Source organism: Neomonachus schauinslandi, chromosome 7 (genome assembly GCF_002201575.2).
Source record: "Neomonachus schauinslandi chromosome 7, ASM220157v2, whole genome shotgun sequence".
Taxonomy (NCBI): domain Eukaryota; kingdom Metazoa; phylum Chordata; class Mammalia; order Carnivora; family Phocidae; genus Neomonachus; species Neomonachus schauinslandi.
The window spans coordinates 9,426,287-9,450,597 of NC_058409.1; the positions used below are offsets into that span (position 1 = coordinate 9,426,287).

Consider the following 24,311-nt stretch of genomic DNA (forward strand, 5'->3'; position numbering starts at 1 on the left):
ATTCAGTATTCATGGGGATAATTCTTCCAGTACCCTGGTGTCTTCAGTCCTGGAATTCCTCTTCATTGTATTTTTGCCCTCTGTCCCACCTCGCTGCTCATTTCTAGACCTTGTTTTAATCCAAACTGCCATCCCTCCGTAGTCTCAATTACACAGTTTCCCCTCTGTCTACCACCTCTTATCTTTTCATATCACAATTTCTGTTACTCCACTAATTCCTTGAGCCTGTTGGGACCTTCAGTCTTTCGAATCTAGCATTTTTTCACTGTCCCTCATCCTCCTGCTTCTTACTTTCCTTTCCCAGCCTAAATTCCACCGGCGGTCATGGTAATCATAGTCTTGTATACACTCAGCTCCTTCCTTGTACCCATACTTCTTTTTTTTTTTTTTTTTTAAGATTTTATTTATTTATTTGACAGAGAGAGAGACAGTGAGAGAGGGAACACAAGCAGGGGGAGTGGGAGAGGGAGAAGCAGACTTCCCGCAGAGCAGGGAGCCCGATGCGGGGCTCGATCCCAGGACCCTGAACCGAAGGCAGACGCTTAACGACTGAGCCACCCAGGCGCCCCATCATACCCATACTTCTAAACGTACTTAGAGGAAAAAAAAACAACCTGACTACAGGTCTCCCCTTATATTTATTTATTTATTTATTTATTTATTTATTTTTTAAGATTTTTATTTATTTGAGAGAGAGAGAGAGAATGGGAGAGAGAGAGCATGAGAGGGGGGAGGGTCAGAGGGAGAAGCAGACTCCGTGCTGAGCATGGAGCCCGATGTGGGACTCAATCCCAAGACTCCAGGATCATACCTGAGCTGAAGGCAGTCACTTAACCAACTGAGCCACCCAGGTGCCCCTCCCCTTATATTTATGATCTCTAACCTCAGTGAGTCCTTAGTACTCCCCAGTAATCCTATTTCCCTGGTCCATCCCCCTCCCAGACTCCTAGACAACTGCTTTCTCCTTCCTCAAAGCTCTGACGCTTCTAGTATCTTGCTTCCTCCTTCGATGAGAGAACTGAAGCTGTCAGAAGAGAACTTCACCCACTTACGTACTAGTCTCTTCCTCGTGGCTCTGGCAGTTCTCCCTCGTTCTTCTGTATCCTTTTTCCTCTCGCTTCCTGGTCATTCCTCTAGCTGCTGTATGGTCTCCCATCTTCCCTCTCCAGCCGCTGCCTCATTTCTTTCCCTCCCTTTATGTCAAAATGCCTTAAAAAAAAAAAAAAAAGTCTGTACACTCTGTCTCAAATATTTCTTCTCCCATTTGCTCTTAAACACACTCCTTTCAGGTTTTCCACTCTGTTTTTGCTGAATCCAGAGGTTCTCATCAGTCCTTCTTTATTTGATTAAGATTCTTTATTCATCTCTTCACGAAATACTTTCTTCCCCTGGCTTCTAGGACGCTGTACATGCCTGGTTTTCTTGGACCTCTTCAGTTGCTTCATTCCAGTTTTGTGGTCTCTCTTACCTCTTCTTCAGCAGCCTAGCGGGGGTACAGGATCTGACCGCATGCTGCTGTGTGCGCTGCCGTGACCGCGTTGGTCCAAGCCACCACCAGCTCTTGCCTGGACTCTTACAGCAGTTTCCCAACTGTTCTCCCTGCATCCACTGTCTCTTCCTTTCATCTTTTCTGAGTAAAACAGCCAGTGATACTGTTGAAATAGGTCATATCTCACATTCTGAATTCTTTAGTGGCTTCCCTTCTCACTCAAAGTAAAAGCCAACTTCCTTACACAAGACCTATGAGGCCCCACAAGCTCTGAGTCCCCTCCCTACTACGCTCTGCTTATCTCACTTCATCTTCTACTCCTTGCCCTTTTGCTCCAGCCCCAGTGGCCTGCTTGCTGTTTCTCAGATACATCAGGCATGCTTCTCCCTCAGAGCCTTTGTATTTGCTGGTCTTTGTACCTAAATTGTTCTTCTGTTTGGTGTTCCCGTTGTTCCTTAGCTCCATCATTCTTTCAGGTCTTGACCCGGATGTCACCTTTCAATATGGTTTTCTTTGGTCTTTTCTAAAAATGTTCCCTCTCTGACATAGTCTAACTCCTTTCTTGCTTTTAAAGTTTCTTTTCCTTAGTACCTATCACCATCTAACATACTATATACTTGACTTAGTTTATCTTGTTTATGGTCATTTACCCTTACAAGAATATAAGCTCATTGAGGGCCAGATTTTTTTATTTTGTTCACTAGTTTATCCCCAGGGCATAGAAAGGCACCTGGCATGTAGTAGGCCTTCAACATACAGTTGTTGAATGAATGTATTTAGTGCCTAATATTTAGCATTCTATGTAAAATAACTGACAACAAAACCTAAAGGCTGAGTAGAAGCAGGAGAGTTAGTTAGAAAAATAAAATATAGTTGCCACATGCTAGTAATACTTTGTTTTGTGTTTTTATCTGAGCACTGGTTACATTGGTGAAAATCATGAAGCTCTGTATACACTTGAGATTTTTGTGCTTTCTGTTTGTGATATTTCCATAAAAAGTTAACAAATTAATTCTGACACAATAAACAAATGTAACTGCTACAAATAGTTGTATTGGGTTAAGATTATCATGAGGGAATGCTCTGCACTTGTTTTCTTTCTCTTTCTTGACCCCAGACAGGGCAAAAACAGGCACATGGTGTAGGCACATTGTAGCAGATTGGAGAAAGCTGCACATAAAAAGGAAGTTTTTTGTCCCAAACAAGTTTCATGGTTCTGAAATCAGCAAGAAGGGGGCATGTTTTGAGATCTAGTTAGTATGATGGAGTAAATAAGGAATTAAAGCAGAAAACTTTGGTAGTAATTCTGAGTACCAAAGCGTAGAAATAGTAAAAGTGGCTAGATTAAGGCTTTTGGCATCCAGTGTTGTTAATAATGAAAAGAAAAAGACAAGTGATAAATGGAGTTATTAATATGCCAGATTACTCTCAATCTGTAATTCTTAAACTAGGTTTTGAGGAGGAGGTAGGTATCTGAACTACATGAAACCACAAAGTACGAATAGATAAAGAAGATGTGCTATATATACACAATGGAATATTACTCAGCCGTCAAAAAATTGAAATCTGGCCATTTGCAGCGAGGTGGATAGAACTAGAGGGTATTATGCTAAGCGAAATAAGTCAGAGAAGGACAATTGTCATATGATCTCACTGATATGTGGAATTCAGGAAACAAAATAGAGGATCATAGGGGAAGAGAGGAAAAAATAAAACAAGACAAAACCAGGGAGGGAGACAAACCATAAGAGACTTAATCGTAGGAAACAAACTGAGGGTTGCTGGAGGGGAGGAAGATGGGGGGATGGGGTAACTGGGTGATACCCATTAGGGAGAGCACGTGATGTAATGAACACTGGCTGTTATATAAGACTGATGAATCACTAACCTCTACCTCTGAAGCCAATAGTACATTATATGTTAATTAATTGAATTTAAATTAAAAAAATAAATAAATGAAAAATTAAAAGGGAGAAATTCTTTACAAAAAGCTGGATCTTTATTCAGGTACTCCTGAGTCCTTAATTATTAAAACTTCCCTAAAACTGGGTCATATGGGGCACCTGTGTGGCTCAGTCGTTGGGCATCTGCCTTTGGCTCAGGTCATGATCCCAGGGTCCTGGGATTGAGCCCCATGTTGGGCTCCCTGCTCGGCGGGGAGCCTGCTTCTCCCTCACCCACTTCCCCTGCTTGTGTTCTCTCTCTTGCTGTCTGTCTCTCTCAAATAAATAAATAAAATCTTTAAAAAAAAAAAAAGTCACATGACTGGAAATCCACATGCATGAACCCCATGAATAAAAAAAAAAAAAGAAACCACAAAGTAATCATGGCAGACATTCTTGCTATGTTTTTCATTGTTTAATTGGTGGTGAGAAAATAATACCTTTAAGATAAACATATATATATATTAAGATAAACATGTATTTATTATGAAGTAGAAGAGAAATTTTTATAATACTTACACCTGTAAGAGGAGCCATCAAAGAAATTTTGAGTTTGAGATGAATATGCCTCACGATCCCATGGATAGATACTCTCTTCCTGAGGCCTCCTTGAAAAATACTGCTAAGCTGTGTTTTGTTTTCCCAAAGGCTTTTCTAGTAAAAAAGAGAAGCAAACTTTTGCTTAAGTATGGATTAGTAACAGTTAAGGGTTGATCAGAACCCTATATTGCATCCTTTTATCTTTGTTCATTAACACGTTTCTTGGTTTATCCCATGTAAATAGTAGTTAATTTATTGCACTGTTATTTCATAGAAGCTTTGTGTTTTTTAGAAAATGGTTTTTTAATATGAAACTGCTTTCTGTTTCTCTCTCAATTATCAACTACTGAGGAGAGTGGTGGGCATATACTTTATTTTCTGAGCTAGCTACTAATGTTACAGGAGGAAAAAAGAAAAGTAATCTGTTCAAAATGCACTCTGCATTGAAGAGAAAGATTTCATTTAAGAAAGACTAAAACAAATGTGAATTTTCTTCAAGACAAATTGGCAGTATTTTATGCTTGTATCCTGGGACTTAAGCCATCATTAATGATTATTTTTTGATGCTGTGGGTGATCTTAATGGTTATGATAGCAGATAGTGTAGTTGTTACATCTCGGAAGAGAATTACGTGGGGAGTTGTCAAAGAACAAATATCCTACATTGTATCTGAAGTAGATTTTATCAGGTGTTTGTGGAAAGTGGAAACTAGGTCTTGTGTTTTGTAAAACGTGTTAGCCATTGCTGTTCAAATGTTGATAACTGGTCTTGATGTTAGGTAAGACACAGAAAAGAGGATTCAGGAGAATTGTGTCATCTTCCATTACTAATGTAGGCTAGAAGTATTTTTATGAGAAGATGAAATAGAGTTATCACATGTTGATATGTCATAAAAAAAGTTCTGTAATTTACCTTGCACGGACTAATCCTACCACTATCACAAACATGTTGGAAGTTCTGTAGTTGCTGTCTCCCCTGCGACCACCGTAGATCATTCAGTACTTACAAGGGAGTGCTGAGCATGCCTGAGTCAGTCACTCTAAAAATATTGGTCGAATGAACAAAGATGGAAGGGACTAGCTCATTATTTCTGCTTTGGTTTCATGAAACAGCTAATCAAAGCTTATTTAGAACTGATTTTCTTGCCTTGTCCATCTTCTAGCTTTGAGGACGGCAAGTATAATGTAAAAAGTAGAAATGGAAAATTATAAAGCAAGAGAGTTTAGATCAAAACCTCTTGGCCTTGCATTTCTTTAAAGAATGGATCAAGAAAACTTAAATATCAGTATATAATTAATAAACATATGTTAAGTTTGCTTTTTTTGAATATTGAAATACCATTTAGATGATCATTGAAAGCATGTATTTTTATGCAAAGGTTTTATGTTTCTAAGGTATGCATATGTTGTCCCAGATTTGACTTTATATCTTGTGTGAGATCTGAGAGAAGGCATCATTAGTAAATTCCATGTGGAATTTGTACCACTCTGTCACCAAAGTGAGTAATCAGCTTGTTTTCTTTTGTTTCTTTTTTTAATTCTTTGTAAGTTGGAAAAAAAAGTGATCCTTTTTTGTTTCTGATATGTACTGTTTTAATGTGATATCAACTGCCATATAAGTGTATTTCAGAGCTGGTGGCTGGCTTTTTTTAGTCTTTCTGCTGTAGCATGTCTTCGTTGGAAGTGTTAAAATATTTACAGAGTGAGAACGAAAAGTTCATTAAGTATTAATGTTGGTTGTTTGAGTTATTTATAAGCAGTCATATTGTCCTCAATTAATTTATTACGCCAAGCTAATGATAAAGGGAGGCATAGAAGTTCACTAGATAATTCCAGATTCTGTTACGGTTTTCTGTACCACATGTAACAGTTACATCAGCATGTTTTGTTCAGTTGCAGTCAGGAAAAAATGGAGAGCTAACAGCTGAACTTTTCGTTAGGTTTAAAAAGATGTTTGACCATGGTGTTACCATATGTATTTAAACTAGAGCTCCACGTATAGCATCTGTTGTTACTACGGTCCTGAACATTAGACTGGCTTTTATGAAATTATTTTACTTAATGGCTGCGAATGCAGTATGATATTGAGCATGTCATTTAATCTTTATAGACCTTGAATTTTTTCACCTGTGTAAAGTATGCCCATTTAAAAACATTTTTTTTTTAAAGATTTTATTTATTTATTTGACAGAGAGAGAGAGAGAGCACTAGCAGGTGGTGTAGCAGGCAGAGGGAGAGGGAGAAGCAGGCTCCCTGCCGAGCAAGGAGCCCGATGCGGGACTCGATCCCAGGACCCTGGGATCATGACCCGAGTCGAAGGCAGTCGCTTAACCAACTGAGCCAACCAGGCACTCCAAGTATGCCTGTTTTAATATGCTGCCTATAAACCTCATGGGGTTGTTAGAAAGATCAGTGAATCAAAGCAAGCTAGTCATGGTTAAAACCATTCAGCCTCTGCTTTGTACTTTTGGGCAAGTTATTTTACATCTTTGTCTCTCATTTTCCTCACCTGCAAAATGGGAGTGACGGTAATAATACCCGCTCATAGAGTAGGTGCAAGCATTAAAAAAGTTACTGTACATGAAGCTCATGGCTAAATGACTGACATGTAGTTGTCAGTGGTTTTTAGCTAACATTATCATTAAAGCATGTTATAAGGAAGGCACATAAAAGTATTATTTCATTAGTATGCAAATTGAATTGGATAAAGAAGTCCTTTTATCTTTCTTTTTCATTTTTATGAGAATTTGTTAATCTTTTTATCCTCTATGTTGTGTAATGGCTTAGGATGAATTTTGTATGATGATAGAGATATCTGCTAAGAGAGCGACCTAATTGGAGGAACTTGTCAGCCAAGAATTCATAAGTGAAGAAAGATCCCGTGATCTTCCCTTTATTGCAGAGGAAATTGTGCTAGGTGGGTGCTGCGGGATGTGGACTCGTGCCTCACTGCCTTCCACTATGTGTCATTGTTCTCTTTTGTTATAAGGGTAGGCTTGAAAGTGCCTTGTTAAGTAGGGCACTGCTTAAAATTTGGGCTGTATAGGTTATATTTAAGAATTACCTCGCTGAAGACCAGCTGACTGGCACTGGGGGACCATGGGAAGCTACAGGGTCCCCATGGGACCATGGGGAATAACCCCTGGTCCCATGGGAGGGTGAGTTCTGGTGCAGTTTCTCTTGCTGGAGAAAGAGGGAGCCCTGGCCCAGTTGGCTCATTTTCCAGGCAGTCCAGGGTGAATGCTCAGGGTCATTTCAGGAAGCTTCTACCTGCTACACCATACTGTTACCAGAGTATTAAAACTTTCTGTTTTCAGTAAGATTCACTTCTTATATATATATATGTGGGAAACCAATAATTATTTCTGCAATTTGAGTCAGACACTGTTAAGAGTGATTCAGCATTCCTAAAATTCTTTTCCTGTCTTATTTTCGTTGAGAAGTCTGTTTTCCAATAACTGCAAATTTAATATTCACTTTTCACTTACTTACATTGCTACTTCTTGATAAATCCTGGTATTGAATTTGATGATACTGTTCTAATTTACATGTTCACATCTCAGCTGCCCTCTTGGGAGGCATCATAGAGCCAGGTTGGTGTTTGGAGTCAGATGGGGTGGGTTTGAATACTGGCTCCATCACCTAATAGTTACTTTGAGAAAATTACTTACCCATGTCCATTCCCAATTCTCTTGTCTGTAGGTGCTGATACGCATAGCTACCTTATCAACATTGTTGTAAGAATTAGAGCTAATGTATAGTTAGCATAGGGCCTAGAATACAGGAGACATAGTATTATTTAATTGGTAGTGGTGAAATGAAGGAAGTATTTTGGAACTCACGTACTTAAAGTCAGAATTTTGGAGTTGGAAGTAACTTAAAATTTATTTTTTCTCCCTTTTTAAAAAAGATTTTATTTATTTATTTTTAGAGAGAGAGCGTGCAGTGCACGTGCTTGTGGGAGGAGGGGGGAGATGGGCAGAGGGAGAGAGAGAATCTTTTTTTTCTTTTTTAAAGATTTTATTCATTTATTTGACAGAGAGAGAGACAGCCAGAGAGGGAACACAAGCAGGGCGAGTGGGAGAGGGAGAAGCAGGCTTCCCGGTGAGCAGGGAGCCCGATGCGGGGCTCGATCCCAGGACCCTGGGATCATGACCTGAGCCAAAGGCAGGTGCTTAAGGACTGAGCCACCCAGGCGCCCCAAGGGAGAGGGAGAATCTCAAGCAGACTCCACACTGAGTGTGGAGCCCAACATGGGTCCTCATCCCACAACTCTGAGATCATGACCTGAGCTGAAAACAAGAGTCAGATGCTTAACCACCTGAGCCACCCAGGTGCCCCTATTGTTCCTCCTTTAAAGCAGGTTTGAGAGAAAAACTCAACTTATGTTGGTATTTTTCTTTGATTTAAGACGAATTCCTTATTTCCCAGTATAGAATGATAAGTTTTTAGGGAGGAATTGGGCATAGAGGAGACGAGGACCCTTTGAGCTTGGTTTTTCAGATTTTCTTTTTCTTTAAAATTTTTTAAGACTTATGTTGAAATTATTTCAGACTTACAAAAGAGCAGCAATAAAATACAAAGAATTCTTGCATTACATACCTTCACCCATATTCCCTAAATTTAACTTCTGTAACCACAGTACAATGATTAAAATTAGGAAATCAGCATTGATATAATACTATAATCTGCAGACCTTATTCAAAATTTGCCAGTTGTCCCATTGATGTCATTTTTCTTGTTGAGGGTTTAATCCAGGTCACATTTGCATTCAGTTTTCATGTCTCCTGAGTCTCCTTTACTCTGTAATAGTTCATCTTTGTCTTTCATGCATTCTGTATCCTTCAAACCATGATCCTTTGAAGAGTACTAGCCGGTTATTTTATAGAATATTCCTCTGAGTGTACCACAGGAGTGCTTTTATGTCCTTCGCAGTGCAACATATCAGGAGGGACATGATCTCATTTTGTCTTGTTACTAGTGATATTTATTCTGATCCCTTGGTTAAGACGGTGCCTGTCAGGTTTGCATACTCTGAACTTACATTATCTCTTTTTACTTAAAAGTATCTCATGGGGAATAATTTTGAGACCATGTACATACCCTTTTTCTAGTCATATTTTGGTCATTAATTTTAGCATCTCTCGATGATTCTTACCTGAAGGAATTACCATTGTGGTATTTGCCAAATGGTGATTTTCCATTATGCCCTCTGTATTGATTGGTTATAATTATGTAAGGAAAATCTTTCTAGGTTTTGCATTTATTTTCTTTTGTTTTAAGTCAGTGCTCAAAATATTAATTGTACCATATACATAGAAGAATATTTTTCAGTTACACATAGAAGAATATTTTTCAAGACCAAATGTGATTTTTAAAATTAGCTTTTGCTTGGAAGTTGAAATATAATTTTTAGCAATTTGTGTCAATACAAGTTTTTAAAAATCTCACAAGTGGCTTTTGTGCACAGAAATAATTTGGAGGCTACTTTCATTTTCAAAATTAATGTTTGATTTAGTAGCCTTGTACATTAAAAATCCTGATTCTTCCTTAGACTTCTAAATCCAACGTACAAATCATACTAAGTCCGTTTGATGGAGGGGCTCCAACGTAATTAAATTTCTTACAGTACAAGTAGTCTGCTTTGCACAATTACTGTCTTCATGTGGGTGGTGGAAGTATAGAAAGTTAAAATTTTTGCTTTATATCCTGTATTTTCCAAATTTCTAAATAACCACTTCTTACTACATTAAAAATCAAGTACTATTTTCTTTTGTTGGAGGCAGTGTGCCTAGTGAATAAGAATTTGGGTTCTGCAGTGAGACTTTCTCCTACCTCACTGTGTTAGTAGTTAGTTGACTTTTTGCTTTTGATTACCCTTCTGCAGGTGGTTGATAATAAAAGTACCTGCCTTATGAGATTACCATGAAGCATTAAATAAAATAATGTATTTAAAGCACTTGGAACAATGGCAGTGCTATAATAATATATACTCAATAGATTCTGGTATTATCATCATTGACCTTTTTTAAAAAATTAGAAATCACGTAAAAAGAATCATTGATGTGAACTCTTTCTGAATCATTTTGACATGAGTATAGAAGACAGATTGTCCTCTCATCAACTCTTAGTTTCTTCATGCTGAAGTTGGAAGTTTAATGTGTGTAAAATACCTGGTACTTGATAAATGCACAATAAATGTCTCTGTTTTTCCTAAGACTGTTATCATTGACTTGTTAGTTTCCACATCAGGTTTTGTGGAAATTTGGTCTGGAATCCAAATTTGGTCTGGAACAATCTACACTGTTCTTCAAAGGTAGCTGATCTGATGTTAAGTTTAGTCTACCTTCCCTAGTTCTTCTGGTGCATTTTCAGTGGTATTTTTTGAGTCTTGGCTTGAGCTAAACCAGTATCTCTCTAGAACATCTTGCTGCTGACTAAAAACAATTTTTTTTTAGATCTGTTGGTGTATTATTAGTGTTTTTAAATTTATGCCTTCTATTTTTGGGCTTATAATTTTTTCTATCCTAAAACATGTCAGTTTAAGGGATGCCTGGGTGGCTCAGTCAGTTAAGCATCTGCCTTCAGCTCAAGTCATGATCCCAGGGTCCTGGGATCGAGTCCCGCATCAGGCTCCCTGCTCCGCGGGAACTCTGCTTCTCCCTCTGCCTGCCACTCCCCCTGCTTGTGCTCTCTCTCTCTCTGACAAATAAATAAATAAAATCTTAAAAAAAAAACCATGTCAATTTAGCCTGTATGTATTTCATTTAATGTTATAGATTTCCTCCTAAAATTTAATAGAAATCCCCAAACCCAGAAAAAAATTATATTTTTACATAGAAACTCTAAAGGGGGGGTGGGTCTGCCATATAGATGATACTGCTTAAGGATATTTTGTGGCATCTGTTTTACCTAGTGCATATTTTTATTTCTCCTTATAATACTAGCCAACATATATATTATATATGTATGTGGGAAACCAAAAATTATTTCTACTTATAATACTAGCTAACATATATATTTTTGGGGGGAGACATTGTTTTAAGCCCTTTATATTTATTCATTTAATCGGTAAAACAACTCTGTGGTAAAGGTACCATTATTATTATGCCCAAATGAAGAAACTAAGGCTTAGAGTGGAACAACTTGCCCTAGATTTCATAGAGGCTAAGCTGGAATTTTATAGAGATATGCTTACTAAAGCCTGTGCTCTTAAGTATTAAGCGCTGTTAAATACTGAGCTGCCTCATGACACATTCCTGTTACCTTTCTGGCCCAGATGCACAGATCTGTAATTAATGATAAAGGAAACACAAGAAAGTTTTGTTGTTAGAAGGGCACTGGGAAGGGAGACTGTTTATATGTGGATGTGGCTTCCCCCCCACCCCGGAATATTGCTCTTTTTTATTTCTTTTTGGAAAACTAGATAATTATTGAAATAAAAGAAAACTTGGGGCACCTGGGTGGCTCAGTCGGTTAGGCGGCCACCTTCGGCTCAGGTCATGATCCCGGGGTCCTGGGATCAAGTCCCCATGTCGGGCTCACTGCTCAGAGGAGAGCCTACTTCTCTCTCTCCCTCTCCTGTTCCCCCTGCTTGTGTGCTTGCGCTCTCTCTCTCTCTCTGTCAAATAAAAAAATTTAATTTTTTAAGAAAGATTTTATTTATTTGACAGAGAGAGACAGCTAGAGAGGGAACACAAGCAGGGGGAGTGGGAGAGCGAGAAGCAGGCTTCCTGCTGAGCAGGGAGCCTGATACGGGGCTCGATCCCAGGACCCTGGGATCATGACCTGAGCCGAAGGCAGATGCTTAACGACTGAGCCACCTAGGCTCCCCAATAAATTAATTAATTTAAAAAAAAAGGAAAACTTAAAATACGATTTTCTTAGTAAATTAATTTTTTCCCATTAACTTTTGAATTTCTGGAGGCCAGAGGTTAATGAGTTGCTCCTTAGTAGATAACTGTTACATTGAAATTGACTTTAAACTTTATATCTTTCTTCTTTTAAAGATTTATTTATTTTAGAGAGAGAGAGAGAGAGTGTGTGTGTGTGCTCATGAGTAGGGAGGAAGGGCAGAGGGAGTATAAGAGGGAGAGAATCTCAACCAGACTCCCCGCTGAGCTCAGAGCCCAATGTGGGGTTGGATCTCAGGACCCTGAGATGATGCCCTGAGTGAAATCAAGAGTCAGACACCTAATTGATTGAGCCACCCAGGTGCCCCTGAAATTTATATCATTTTTAAAGTGAAATGTAAGAGAGTGCTATTTACCATGTCACTTTTAGTATTTTGCTCTTTTTATCTTTCTTTTTGTGAAATACAACAGCAACTTTATTATTATTATTTTTTGTTCTGGCTAGAACCCCAAAGGCCCATTAATTTGGTTTTCTTAATTTCCTTATTTCAGTTTGTAGATTATTACTCTTGGCCTTGTCCATATGCACATCAGTGTGTGTACCTACCTACAAAGCTCTGGATTTTTAATTATATTAAGAATTTTTGCTAAAACAAAAGAAAACTAATGAAAACTTGTTTTTAAAGATTTATTTTCTATTTTTTAAGGAGTCTCTACACCAAACATGGGGCTTGAACTCACAACCCTGAGATCAAGAGTTGCATGCTCTGTGACTGAGCCAGCCAGGCACCCAATGAAAACGTTTTTTGAAGAGGGTTTTTTATTTTTTTAGGCCAAACTTAGCATTTGAATGTCTTAAATCTTAAGAATTCTTTTCCTAAATTAAGAACATGTAGTTATGACATTTTGCTGCAGGACCCCCCCCCTTTTTTTTTAGTATTTATGTTTTCCAAAGGTGTTATTGTTGTGGTTTAAATATAGGCAACATTTTAATTTATATATGTGTGTGTGTGTGTGTGTGTGTGTGTAGGTAAAGATATATATATAGATTTAGATTGATATATTTATTTTAGAGTTTAATTTCTATATATATTTTTAAAGATTTATTTATTTGAGAGAGTGTGCACATGTGCGTTAGTGGGGTGGGGGGCAGAGGGAGAGAATCTGTCAGGCAGACTCCCTGCTGAGCATGAAGCCCTACACAGCTTGCTCCCAAGACCCATGAGATCATGACCTGAGCTGAAACCAAGAGTCAGACGTTTAACCAACTGAGCCACCCAGGCACCCCCCTTTCTGTATTAATGAGGACATCATGAAGGCCTGGCAGCCTCAGTAGGTAGTTACCTTGCTTTTCTATCAGTGTTTATCAGCAGAATTAGAATTTTCTATTTCTATTTTAATTTTGTAAACCTTGCATGTTTTGAACAGCCAGACAAACAATACTGGTTCCCTTTTATTAGATGTGTTTTGGGCACTTTATCTAATTTTTTTTTTTTTTTTTGAGAGATAGAGAGAGAGGCACGCGGATGCACGTGCGAACGGGCAGAGGGAGGGAGAGTGGCAGAGAGACAAGCGGACTCCCCACTGAGCAGGGAGCCTGACTCAACTTGGGGCTCCATCCCAGGACCCTGAGATCATGACCTGAGCCGAAGGCAGACGCTTAACTTACTAAGCCACTCAGGTGCCCCTAAATTATTTAACTAAATCTGTAAGATAATCCAGAAAGGTAGGTAGTTTTATCACTGTGTTATAGTTCTAAGATTTGGAGGAGATGCTCAAGTTCACATAGCTAGGTAGCAGCCGAGTAGGAATTTGAAGCTAGGTCTTTCTGGTTTCCTCACCACTAGATCATACTTTCTTTTTGGCAACCCATATTTTTTTGCCACTCCATGGTTCACCAGTGGTACACTTAAAGCTATCAAGAAAATTCTTTTTTGCTTTGCCCAGCATCATCTGCACATTGATTCAGTGGGTTCTACTGATCTTTTATAAGTATTCATAAGTGGCAGGAAACTATTTAGACAGCATTTTCACCAAGATAGTTATCTTCTGACGGTTAAAAAAGAATGTATAGCTATCATATATGGATAATCAAACTAGTGGATTTGGAAAAAGTAAGCTTGGAAAAGTAAAGGCATACTAGAAACTTTATTCTGATGAGTAAGTATAGTAATGACTTTATTTTTTTCTTTTAAGTAGGCTCCATGCCCACGTGGTGCTTGAACTCACGACCCCGAGAGTAAGAGTCGCGTGCCCTACCAACTGAGCCAGCCGAGCACCCCTAATAATGATTTTAAATTAAAGAAGACCAACTCACACCATACACAAAAATCCGTTCCACTAGATTCAGTCCAAACATGAGAATTAAGATAATAAAGCTTTTGTTTTCTTCTGGGAGAATATCTTCCTAGCATTGCTGTAGGCAAAGATTTCTTAAATTGGACATTAAAAAAAGATTAACCTTAAAGAAAAACGGTGTTAATTGGAAAATACTGAAAATGAAAACTTCGAAGAACATTGCTAGGAGAATAAAAAGACAAGCCACAGAGCAGGAGAAGATACCTGTAATATGTATAAATGACAGGATTGTGTCTAGAATATGTGAAGAAGTTCTAGACACTAGAAGGAAAAGACAGACTGGTACATAAATGAGCAGAAGTTTTGAACAGACACCCCGAAGAAAGCTGTCTAAATGGCTGATAAATTTGAAACAGTGCTAGGTTTTATTAGCCATCAGGGAAAATCAAATTGATATTATAATGATATACCACCACACACAAGAATGGTTAAAGTGAAAAGATTGACAACATTGAGTGCTAACAAGGATGTGTAATTATGGGAATTCTCATATACTGCTGTTTGGAGTATAAAGTTTTATAATTGCTTTGAAAATCTGTTGGTAGGGGCGCCTGGGTGGCTTGGTTGGTTGGGTGTCTGACTCTTGGTTTCGGCTCAGGTCATGATTTGAGGGTCATAGGATCATGGGATTGAGCCCTGTGTCCCCCAGCTCCCTGCTCAGCAGGGAGTCTGCTTGAGGATTCTCTCCCTCTGCCCCTCCCCCAACTCACGTGCTCTCTCTAAGGTAAATAAATAAATCTTTAAAAAAGAGAGAGAGAAAATGTGTTTGGTGCTTTCTACTCAAGCTGAACGTGTGCTACTCTGTGACTCCACAGTTCTCTGCATACATTCAGTAATAGATACGGATGCAAGTGTTCTCAGCAGTGCTAATTGTAATGGCCCTGTGCTGGAAACCACCCAAACTCCTTTCAGCAGCACATGGGTAAATACATTGTGGCATATTCATACAATAGCATACTGTAAAAGAGAATGAATCAGTTTTTGTGTTATGTAATAAAATAAATGAATCTCACAAAAATAATGATGAATAAAAGATGCAACTCACAAAAAGTTATACACTGTATGATCTCATCTAATGTAGTTCAGAAATAGGTAGAACATACCTGTAGTGTTAGAAAGCAGGGTAGTGGTTACCTGTGATGGTGGTGGTAGCTCATGGAGTATGAGGGGCTTCTTGTGTGCTGGTGACATTCCGGCACTTGATTTGGGTGCTGGTTACACGGATGTGTTTCCTTTGTGAAATTCATCAGATTATATGTTGTTGTGATTTGTGTACTTCTTTGTATGTAGGTTATACTTGAGTAAAAATTTTCTGAAGGGGAGGCAGAACTTAAATGGCATTATTTCCTGTAACTTATTTAACTATGATGTTATAAATTGGAAATCAGACCATGTCCAACTTAAACACCCTGTTTCAAAAGTATTTTCTTTGTTTTCAATGGGAAAGGTTTTTTCTTCTTCTCACATTCTTACTTTCCCTAAGAAGTTACTATTTGTTAAGCTTGTTCAAACAGCATTATCCCATCCCGGGCTTACAACAAGAATCTTAAAACAAGAAGGAAAACGATCTGAATCAGTTTCAAGTAGACTGAATGGAGTCATTCCAGGGTCCATGTCACCAAGGCCTTCAGGAGAAATAGATAATAAAGTTGGGAGTTTGAGTGGATATTATTTACTTTCTACCTACCTCAAAACTGAAATAAACTAGAAACTCACTTGAGGCTGACCTGGGTATGCTCCACAGTTGGTCATCTGAAGAACTTGCCTTCTCATGAATGAAATTCTGGAGTAAGACTGTATATTCTTGGTTACTTACAGAGCTCTTATTTCTCCTAGTGATTTTGGTCTAAGCCAGGGAGCAACAGACTACCGCAGGTCAAATCCGGCCTGCTACACCTTTTTGTTGAGTTTTATTGGAACAGAGCTATGCTCCTTGTTTATTATCTGTAGCTGCTTTTTGTTGCACTGTATGGCCCACAAAGCTAAAATATTTGCTCTCTGGCCCTTTGCAGAGAAGACTTGCCAACCGCTGGTCTAAGACAATATTGATTATGGCCATATAGTTCTGTGTTCACGTTGTTTCACCTTCACCTCTTCCCCAGCTGCATTGGTGGAAGGAACCTTGGATTGGCGATCTGTGTAAATTGGCCTGAGGTAGGACCAGTTTAGCCAGAAGCTTGTTGTTTCCATTTTACTCTTGGTCCTGTGGGATCACCTAGAATAGAGTAAACGTAGCTTCATTTTGCTAGGAACAGTCCTGCTTTGCATCTTTTGTTCCAGGCTGTTACGAAGTTCTGATACCATTGCATACTATTATAATAATCACACCATTTTAGCTGCTCCCTTTTACTCTTCATGCCCCCAGTTTGTAGGATAAATTGTGGGGTCACTCTGTCTGTGACAGTTAACTTTGAGAAGGGTGGTGGGAATAGAAGAGACAGTGACAGCCTATGCAAGGTGGAATGCAAGAGATTAAGTTTTGAAAGCTTGTGTCAGGGGTCTTCAAGACGGTCTCACCGATTCCCTAGGATTCAAGGGCTCAGAAGTTGCTGTGCTCATGGTTTCTGTTTATTACAGTGATAAGAAACAGTAAGAGAAGCAAAAGCACATGAGGGGATGTCTGGAGAAAACCAGGTGCAGGCTTCAAGGCGTTCCTGCCCAGTGTAGTCACACAGGAGGTGTTTAATTCCCCCAGAAATGACTTGTGGAGAGATGTGCAGTGTGTTCACAATCAGGGACACTCACCCTAGCCTGCGTGCCCAGGATTTTTGTTGTGGTCAGTCATAGAGGCACGTAGCACCATTGTGACTGACCTAGCTTATGTACATAATCTCTAGAACCTCAGAGAAAAGGAGATGTTCATCATAAATTACATTGTTAGCATAAACTGTTTGCTCAGACTGGTATTTGGTGCCACCCAAGGACAGAACTTTGCAAGGGCTCGGAGCTCAGTTCCCAGGAGCTCAGTTCTCAGGAGCTAGCCAAGGGCTAGTCTGTAAACAGGCCATTTTGGGGGAATGTGTAGGTTTTGAGCATCCCAGGCCTGCTGAATTAACCCTTTCCCACACAAGGCCCTACAAGGTATTGAAGCCAGAGTTTGAACCCAGGTAGGTCTGATTCCAAAGTCTTTGCTCTTTCCATAATTAATTTTGAGTGATCTTTTATACTGAATTGCTAATTAAAAATTCTGGCTGCATTAGATGTGGTACATACTTGGACTACGCCCATCTATCCTGGTAAATATTTCCAATAAGCTTTCTTTTTCCTCACATGAAGATAAGGAGCCTGATTTGAGTATTTTTCAGTGTTTTTTAAAGTAATGGTGCTAAGAATTTCTAGTTCTTAGTTATTTTCAGCAAAGTTTATTTTGTTTTGTATGTTAATGTATTGAAATGTAGTTATCATGAAGAATAGTCTGTAATTACTCCTGTTACACTTAATACAATATTTAATTTAAAACAGACAAATGTGATAATAAGAGTTTAGAAAAGTGTTAGTTCACAATTAAGAATTGTCTCCTTTGTAGATGATAGGTTTGAGTGAATTTATACAGTTCTCAAGAGCATTTAACCTTTTTTTTCTTTTCTTTTTCTTCAGGTATTTGTGGAAACATTAGACAAGTGTTTTGAAAATGTCTGTGAACTGGATTTAATTTTCCATGTAGACAAGGTACTTTCTGTATTGTCAAATCTTCTAAACTTTTTATCTGAGAAAAAATGGTAATTTGTATTTCTGTTTCTCAAAGTAAAAATGGATTTAGTGAGTAAAACTTTTTATTCCTTTATTTATTTAGTATAACTCATAACTTATTTCCATATGAGCCAGGCACTGCACTTGGTGAAGTTCAGACCCTGCCCAGACGACCCGCATCTAGAGGAGGAAACCGTGGCATTAACACGTAGCCGTGTGTTCAGTGTTAATGGGGACACAGCTGATCTGTCTGCCTTTGTCTAGGAGGCTGTGAGTGGAGGAATTACATTGAACTTGGATTTTTTAGGGATTATAGGTGTCTCACTGACAGAAATGGAGAGGGATGGCTGTAGAGGCAGTGAAATAGGGTACAGGCTTTGGAGGGGGGTTGGTATAGATCCGGGCGGCCTAGGTTTAAAGTGCCTTTAGTGGCACGGATTAGTTTTAAGATTTTATTTATTTATTTATTTTTTATGGTTTTTATTTCTTTGACAGAAAGATAGAGAACACAAATAGGCAGGGTAGCAGGCAGAGGGAGAGGGAGAAGCAGGCTCCAAGGAGCCCAACGTGGGACTCCATCCCAGGACCCGGAGCTCAACCTGAGCCGAAGGCAGATGCTTAACCCACTGAGCCGCCCAGGCGCCCCTTATTTAGTTATTTTAGAGGGGGAGAGTGAGAGAGCACATGTGAGAGCGAGCGAGCGAGTGAGCATGTGCACACAAGTAGGGGGAGGGAGAGGGACAAGCAGACTCCGCACTGGGCAGGGAGCCCGATGTGGGGCTCGATCTCAGGACCCTGAGATCACGACCTGAGCTGAAATCAAGAGTCAGACACTCAACCGACTGAGTCACCTAGGCACCCAGTGCCTTGGATTTTAGACTTTGTTCTGAAGCACTTTAATATTTTTAATCAAGTGTTTATTGGCATTTATTGTTGCTTTGTTGAACACTGGTGGGTTGTTTTGGTTTTTGTTTTTTGCCAGATCATTTTTTTCTACACTACAAAGATTGTGGATTGGTAGGTAGGAGATTAAAGACAGGGATATCAATTAGGGGTCTGTTGCAGGAGTCTGGAAAGAAGTGAACTAAGGCAATACAGTAGAGATGAAAAAAAGTGAATTGGCAGGACGTGATGGTCTGCTGAAAGCTGGAGTTGAGAGGAGGGAAGGATGACTGAACTTTCCAGCCACTATTGCTGGGTGCTGGTGATAAGGAATTTGGAAGAGAGTCCACTTTTACCATATGCAGATTGTTTTCTGTATTAAGTTTATATAACATAACGGATTGTTTTGGAATGATTAAGCCGTTGAATAAAATAGTCTGAAATAATATGCTGAAAATTTTAGCTGAAAATGTGATTTTTAAAAATCAGCTTTATTGAGGTGTAATTTACACACATTAAAATTCAGCAGTTTTGAGCATACAGTTAACTAAGTCTTGCAGATGTATAGAGTTATGTAACTGCTACCACGATCGAGATGCAGCACAAGGAAGGAATGCATTTTATTGTTTGTGAACCATCAAAAGAATACTTTTATTATTAGCCAATCCTCTAGATTATATTTCTCATTTACTAAATGATTTGATTTTATGTATTAACTCATTTTAGACAGAGAACTTAAACTTGATATTTGTAAGAGTCTATTTTTAGTTTTCTACTGCTTTTCTCTAATCACTGTATCTTATGCTTTTTCATACTTAGAGAAACTTCTGTTATTTTTAGGCATTAGGGTTTGCAGTATTCAAAATTATCTTTTGGTACAGGATTAAAATACTTAAAAAAGGTCTTTTTAAAATGACTGTTCAAGGCACCTGGGTGGCTCAGTTGGTTGAGCGACTGCCTTCGGCTCAGGTCATGATCCTGGAGTCCCTGGATCGAGTCCCGCATCGGGCTCCCTGCTCGGCGGGGGGTCTGCTTCTCCCTCTGACCCTCTTCCCTCTCGTGCTCTCTATCTCATTCTCTGTCTCAAATAAATAAATAAAATCTTAAAAAAATAAAATTAAATAAAATAAAATGATCAGAGATCATTAGCTTATGTAATCAAGCAATTTCTTAAGAAAATTGAGGAATCTCTTGTAAATGTTGTAGTAAGAGTAAAGTTCTCACATTTTTCCTAGAGAATAAAAGATTTCCTTAATAGAGAAATTAAGCTCCACTCATGTACAGCTTCTGTACATGACACACAGTTATTTTAAGACTTCTATTTTACATTGATATGCATTCATTTTAGAAAAATCAGAAAATGCACATAAGTGGAAAATAAATGGAAGTCATCTCAATTTGTAGAGATTGCCTAATGTTAGTGGAAAAACTGAGGTATATTAAAAATTTCTACGTTTATTTGAACAGAAATTGATTCAAATCGGGCCACGCCAAACCAGAAGCAGTTAGGAGTACTTCACCAACAGGAGCTAGGGGAGAGGCTTTTATAGAAAAGATGCAGAAGCAAAGCAAGGGGATTTTCTGATTGATTACAATTTAAGCAGTTGTATTATTTGGGAAAGCTGAATTGGCTCTGATGGGTTGTCTTTAGGTTTTGATTTCTTATAGGCATGTTCTGGTTTGCTTACTTAAGCTGCTAAGGTATTAGAACCACCTCAGTCTAACTATTTAATTAACACTAGTGTTAACATTTTAGAGTATATGTATTTCTAGATTTTTTTGTACAAGTGCAGAAACAAGTAAGTCTTTAAGAGAAACAGAAATGGGATCATACGGTATGAGTATGTATAGCCTGTTCCGTTTACACAATAGTGCATCATTGTTTTAAAACCTGCCAAAATTAGGGCGCCTGGTGGCTCAGTCATTAAGCATCTGCCTTCGGCTCAGGTCATGATCCCAGGGTCCTGGGATCGAGCCCCACATCGGGCTCCCTGCTCCGCGGGGAGCCTGCTTCTCCCTCTCTCACTCCCCCTGCTTGTGTTCCTGCTCTCGCTATGTCTTCCTCTGTCAAATAAATAAATAAAATCTTTAAAAAAAAATAAAAAAAAATAAAACCTGCCAAAATTAACTATATCTCTTCTTTCTGGGCTAAATACTTGTTTTAATTTTTTCCAATGCAATGAGGCAAAAAGCTTTAGGATAGCAGGAGTCAGAGACCAGTCAAGTAGACCTTCCTATGCCTACATTCTCTGTCCAGGACAATACTAGTCTTACTTTAAGCCCTTCTAGGAAAGTAGGATTATTTTCAACCCTTAAGCCGCCCTGGACCTTCCAGCAGTCAGGAATCTCTTAACTGGCTCAGCTCACTTTTCCTTAGGGTCTGGTATAGAATTTTGCCCACAACCCTCAGCCTGCTCATGGACTAGATTAGTCCCACAGTCACCCTGAAGTAGTGGGACAGCCTCCCTATGCAAAATTGGTTTGGATGTGGAGACTGAAGATGGCGCACATACACCAAGAAAATATCCGAAAGGTTTCTCACTCACATAAAAAGGTTTCATAAGTAATAGTAAAGTCATATTTATTTGATTAAGAGAGCAAGGAAAGAGATGATAATCCCTAATGAAATTATAAACAGTAGAATCTCTGATTTAAAAGATGGTGGATATAATATAAATAAAATTTGATCAACCAACTTCATGATGAAAAGTAGATCTGTTATTATTCAGGACACTAAGTGTGAATTGAATGAAACAATCTATTAAAAGACAGAGATGATGGGTTTACAAGTACAGTTTATATAGGAGAGGCAGGATAAATTCTAGATTACTTCCTATATTGTCAGTTTTCCTAACAGTTCAGTTCCCTAATACTCAACCAAAAATGATTATTGTTGTTTTTTGGTTTGGTTTTGTTTTAGTTCCCTGTGACATAGGAATTTTAACATACTTTGATTTGTTTTGGATGCTCACATTGCCCTGTGTTTGCCAGGGGGCAGCCCCTTCAGGTTGTCTTCTGAGTCCTTCTGCCATTCCCTCCCCTCCATGGGCTATTACAGCTGTTTTGTGTTCTGGTACAACTAGATGCTGCAGACCCATTGTCTTCATTTCCTACTCTAGGCATGTTATCAGCCGCTTTTTCTAAGAGCCCTGATTCCTTTTAGTGGGAAATGGTATGTGGAAACCACAGTCTGGAGGTGCTCATAATTATGAGGCTGGTCATTGTTTCTAGGCCTTTTCTATGGACAGAGCATCGTACATGTTTTCTGTCCAGCCCTGAGTCAGCTATTTCTTCAAGGAACCCTGGTTCTTTTTCTCGGACAGTGATGTTTAGAAATGACAATCTCAGTACCATTTTTGCTCATTGCTACCAGGATTATATTTTTCCTGGTTCTCTGAACCAAACTGGGAAATAGATGTAGGTATGTGTGTATGTGTGTGCAAACACACACCCCCTAACCTATTTCTATATCTGTATATATTTCAAAAATCATTGAGTTCTTCATAATACCTCAGAGTGTAGTGTAACACTACAGAATTTATTCTAGCCTTCTCCTTTTCCATATTTGCAACTTGCTACTCTGACAGTGAAAGATTATTCTGATTATTCTCACTCTTACTGTTCTCATTATTCCTGATGCATTTATTTATTTGCTCAGTTCTTCCTTTCTTTAACCAAACTCCTAGCTGGGCCATTGGAAAGCTAAACCCCAGACATGCCAGTCTCTACTTTGCCTGTCAGCACCAGCCAAAATCTTGGCCCCAGACATACCAGCCCCTGTCCCCATCAACTGAGCAAGTTGTTAGAAAGTCAATTCTGATAAAAATTTGCAATGAATAAAGTATTACAAAAAACATTCCAGATGATCTGAAAAACAACTCAGTAGGATTTCTAGAAGAGGCAAAAAAATGTCAAAATGGAAAATTCCAGTGGATGAATATGTATATAAACGTAGATTACAAATATCTGAGTAAAAGGAAAGGTAGAACATGTTGTCCATAATGGAGCATAGAAAGACAAGAAAGAGTGAAAATATGGAAGATGGTTTACAGGTTACTCGGGAGGATAGAGCAAGAAAGGTCTAATGAACATTTATTCTTAGTTTCAGAAGAAGAGGAGAGAAAGAACAAGGCATATTCATAATATCTGGGTATCTAATGTCTGGGAATTTGCCAGAAGTAAAGAAAGATACCAATCAGATTAAAGAATCACAAGCAAAATAAATAAAAATAAATCTACATTTAGAATAATGATAGTACAGTTGAAGAGCAGAGAAAGAGCTCTTAAAATCATCCAGAAATAAAAGAAACATTACCTTCACAAGAGCAGTGATTAAATTGGGAAATGATTTCTCAACAGCAATCACAGAAATTAGAAAACCTAGTGTTGGAAGAAAATAACTGTCCAACTGTAAATCTCAAGTCAAAAAAATATCTTACAAGAATTGTCAGAGAAAAATAATGTGAGAATTTGCTATCAGCAAGCCTTTACTAAAGGAGATTCTAAAGGAAGGTACATAACACAGAAGGAAATATGAGATATAAGAAGGAATGAGTTAAAGAAGGAAGAAGAACAAATAAAGATGTAAATTTGTGGGTAAGGATAAAAGAAAGTTGGAGTATTCTCGGATCTTTTAATGAGCAGCTCTGACTTTTATGATAAGCAGCTTTCAAAAGGGATTTCTTGACACTCAGCCTGGAATATCGAATAGAAAGTAGAACAGCTTTGTAATTTTTTAATCAGACTTGAATATTTTGAATTTTCAGATTTTGAGACATTCGTATTCAATGTTTGTATAAAATGCATTGTGTACCAAAATAGATTTACTCTTGCTTATTACTTTGAATTACTATATCCCTGTTGCTTTTCATTGGTCAGCAATTAACAAATGACTTCATTATTATTAATATGTTATATACTTCCCCTTTCCATTTTTGTCTTGAAAATTGTGTCAATATTTTGATAGGCTAACAAAATATACTACTAATTCCTTTCAGAATTATTTTCAAAATTGTCGTTCTTTAGGATTTTCTTTCATGATATGTATTATATTGATATATTGGTACATGATAATTGTATGTCATTTTGACAACATACTAGGAAAGAACTCAGTAGTCTGGGGGGAACAGTACTCTTAGGCAGCAGAACCTGCTCAGCTGACTCAGCCTCAAGATAATATTAACCAGATGCCTCCAAAACTGATTATTTTCTTAGCAAGCACTTTCTTAGGGTTAATAGCATTAGCAGCTCAAAGTTTTGATTTGTATAACACTTTGATATGTCAGATATCCTATTTGGAGAATAATTACAGCAAAATCTAAAAACATTTTTTGATGTAATGAAATTGTGATAAGTATCTTTTGAGAGGATATATTTCTGAAGCTAAGCTTTTTTTCTTTACTGTTGGCAGTGACACCAGTAAATCCCCCAAACATTCATTTTTTTACTAAAGTTTTTTCATTATAGCTTTTATTTTATTTAGCAGCCTGTGTGGGGCTAAAAATGATGAGAAAATACCATATTTCACTGACTCTAAAATTACAACTTTCTCTCACAT

General features: G+C 38.2%; 1 protein-coding gene across 8 annotated transcripts in view; it reads left to right on the top strand.

The window, feature by feature from the left end:
- The window catches only part of AP3S1 (adaptor related protein complex 3 subunit sigma 1), a 72,546-nt gene that overhangs the window by 29,535 nt on the left and 18,700 nt on the right, over nt 1-24,311 (top strand). For 5 of the 8 annotated variants that reach the window (XM_044917094.1, XM_021702149.2, XM_044917097.1 and 2 more), the window contains one exon: nt 17,780-17,851. The exons of the other annotated variants lie outside the window; for them this stretch is intronic. In XM_044917094.1, coding sequence (XP_044773029.1) covers nt 17,780-17,851 — 72 coding nt within the window. The remainder of the gene's footprint in view (nt 1-17,779; nt 17,852-24,311) is intronic. 8 annotated transcript variants of the gene reach the window in all.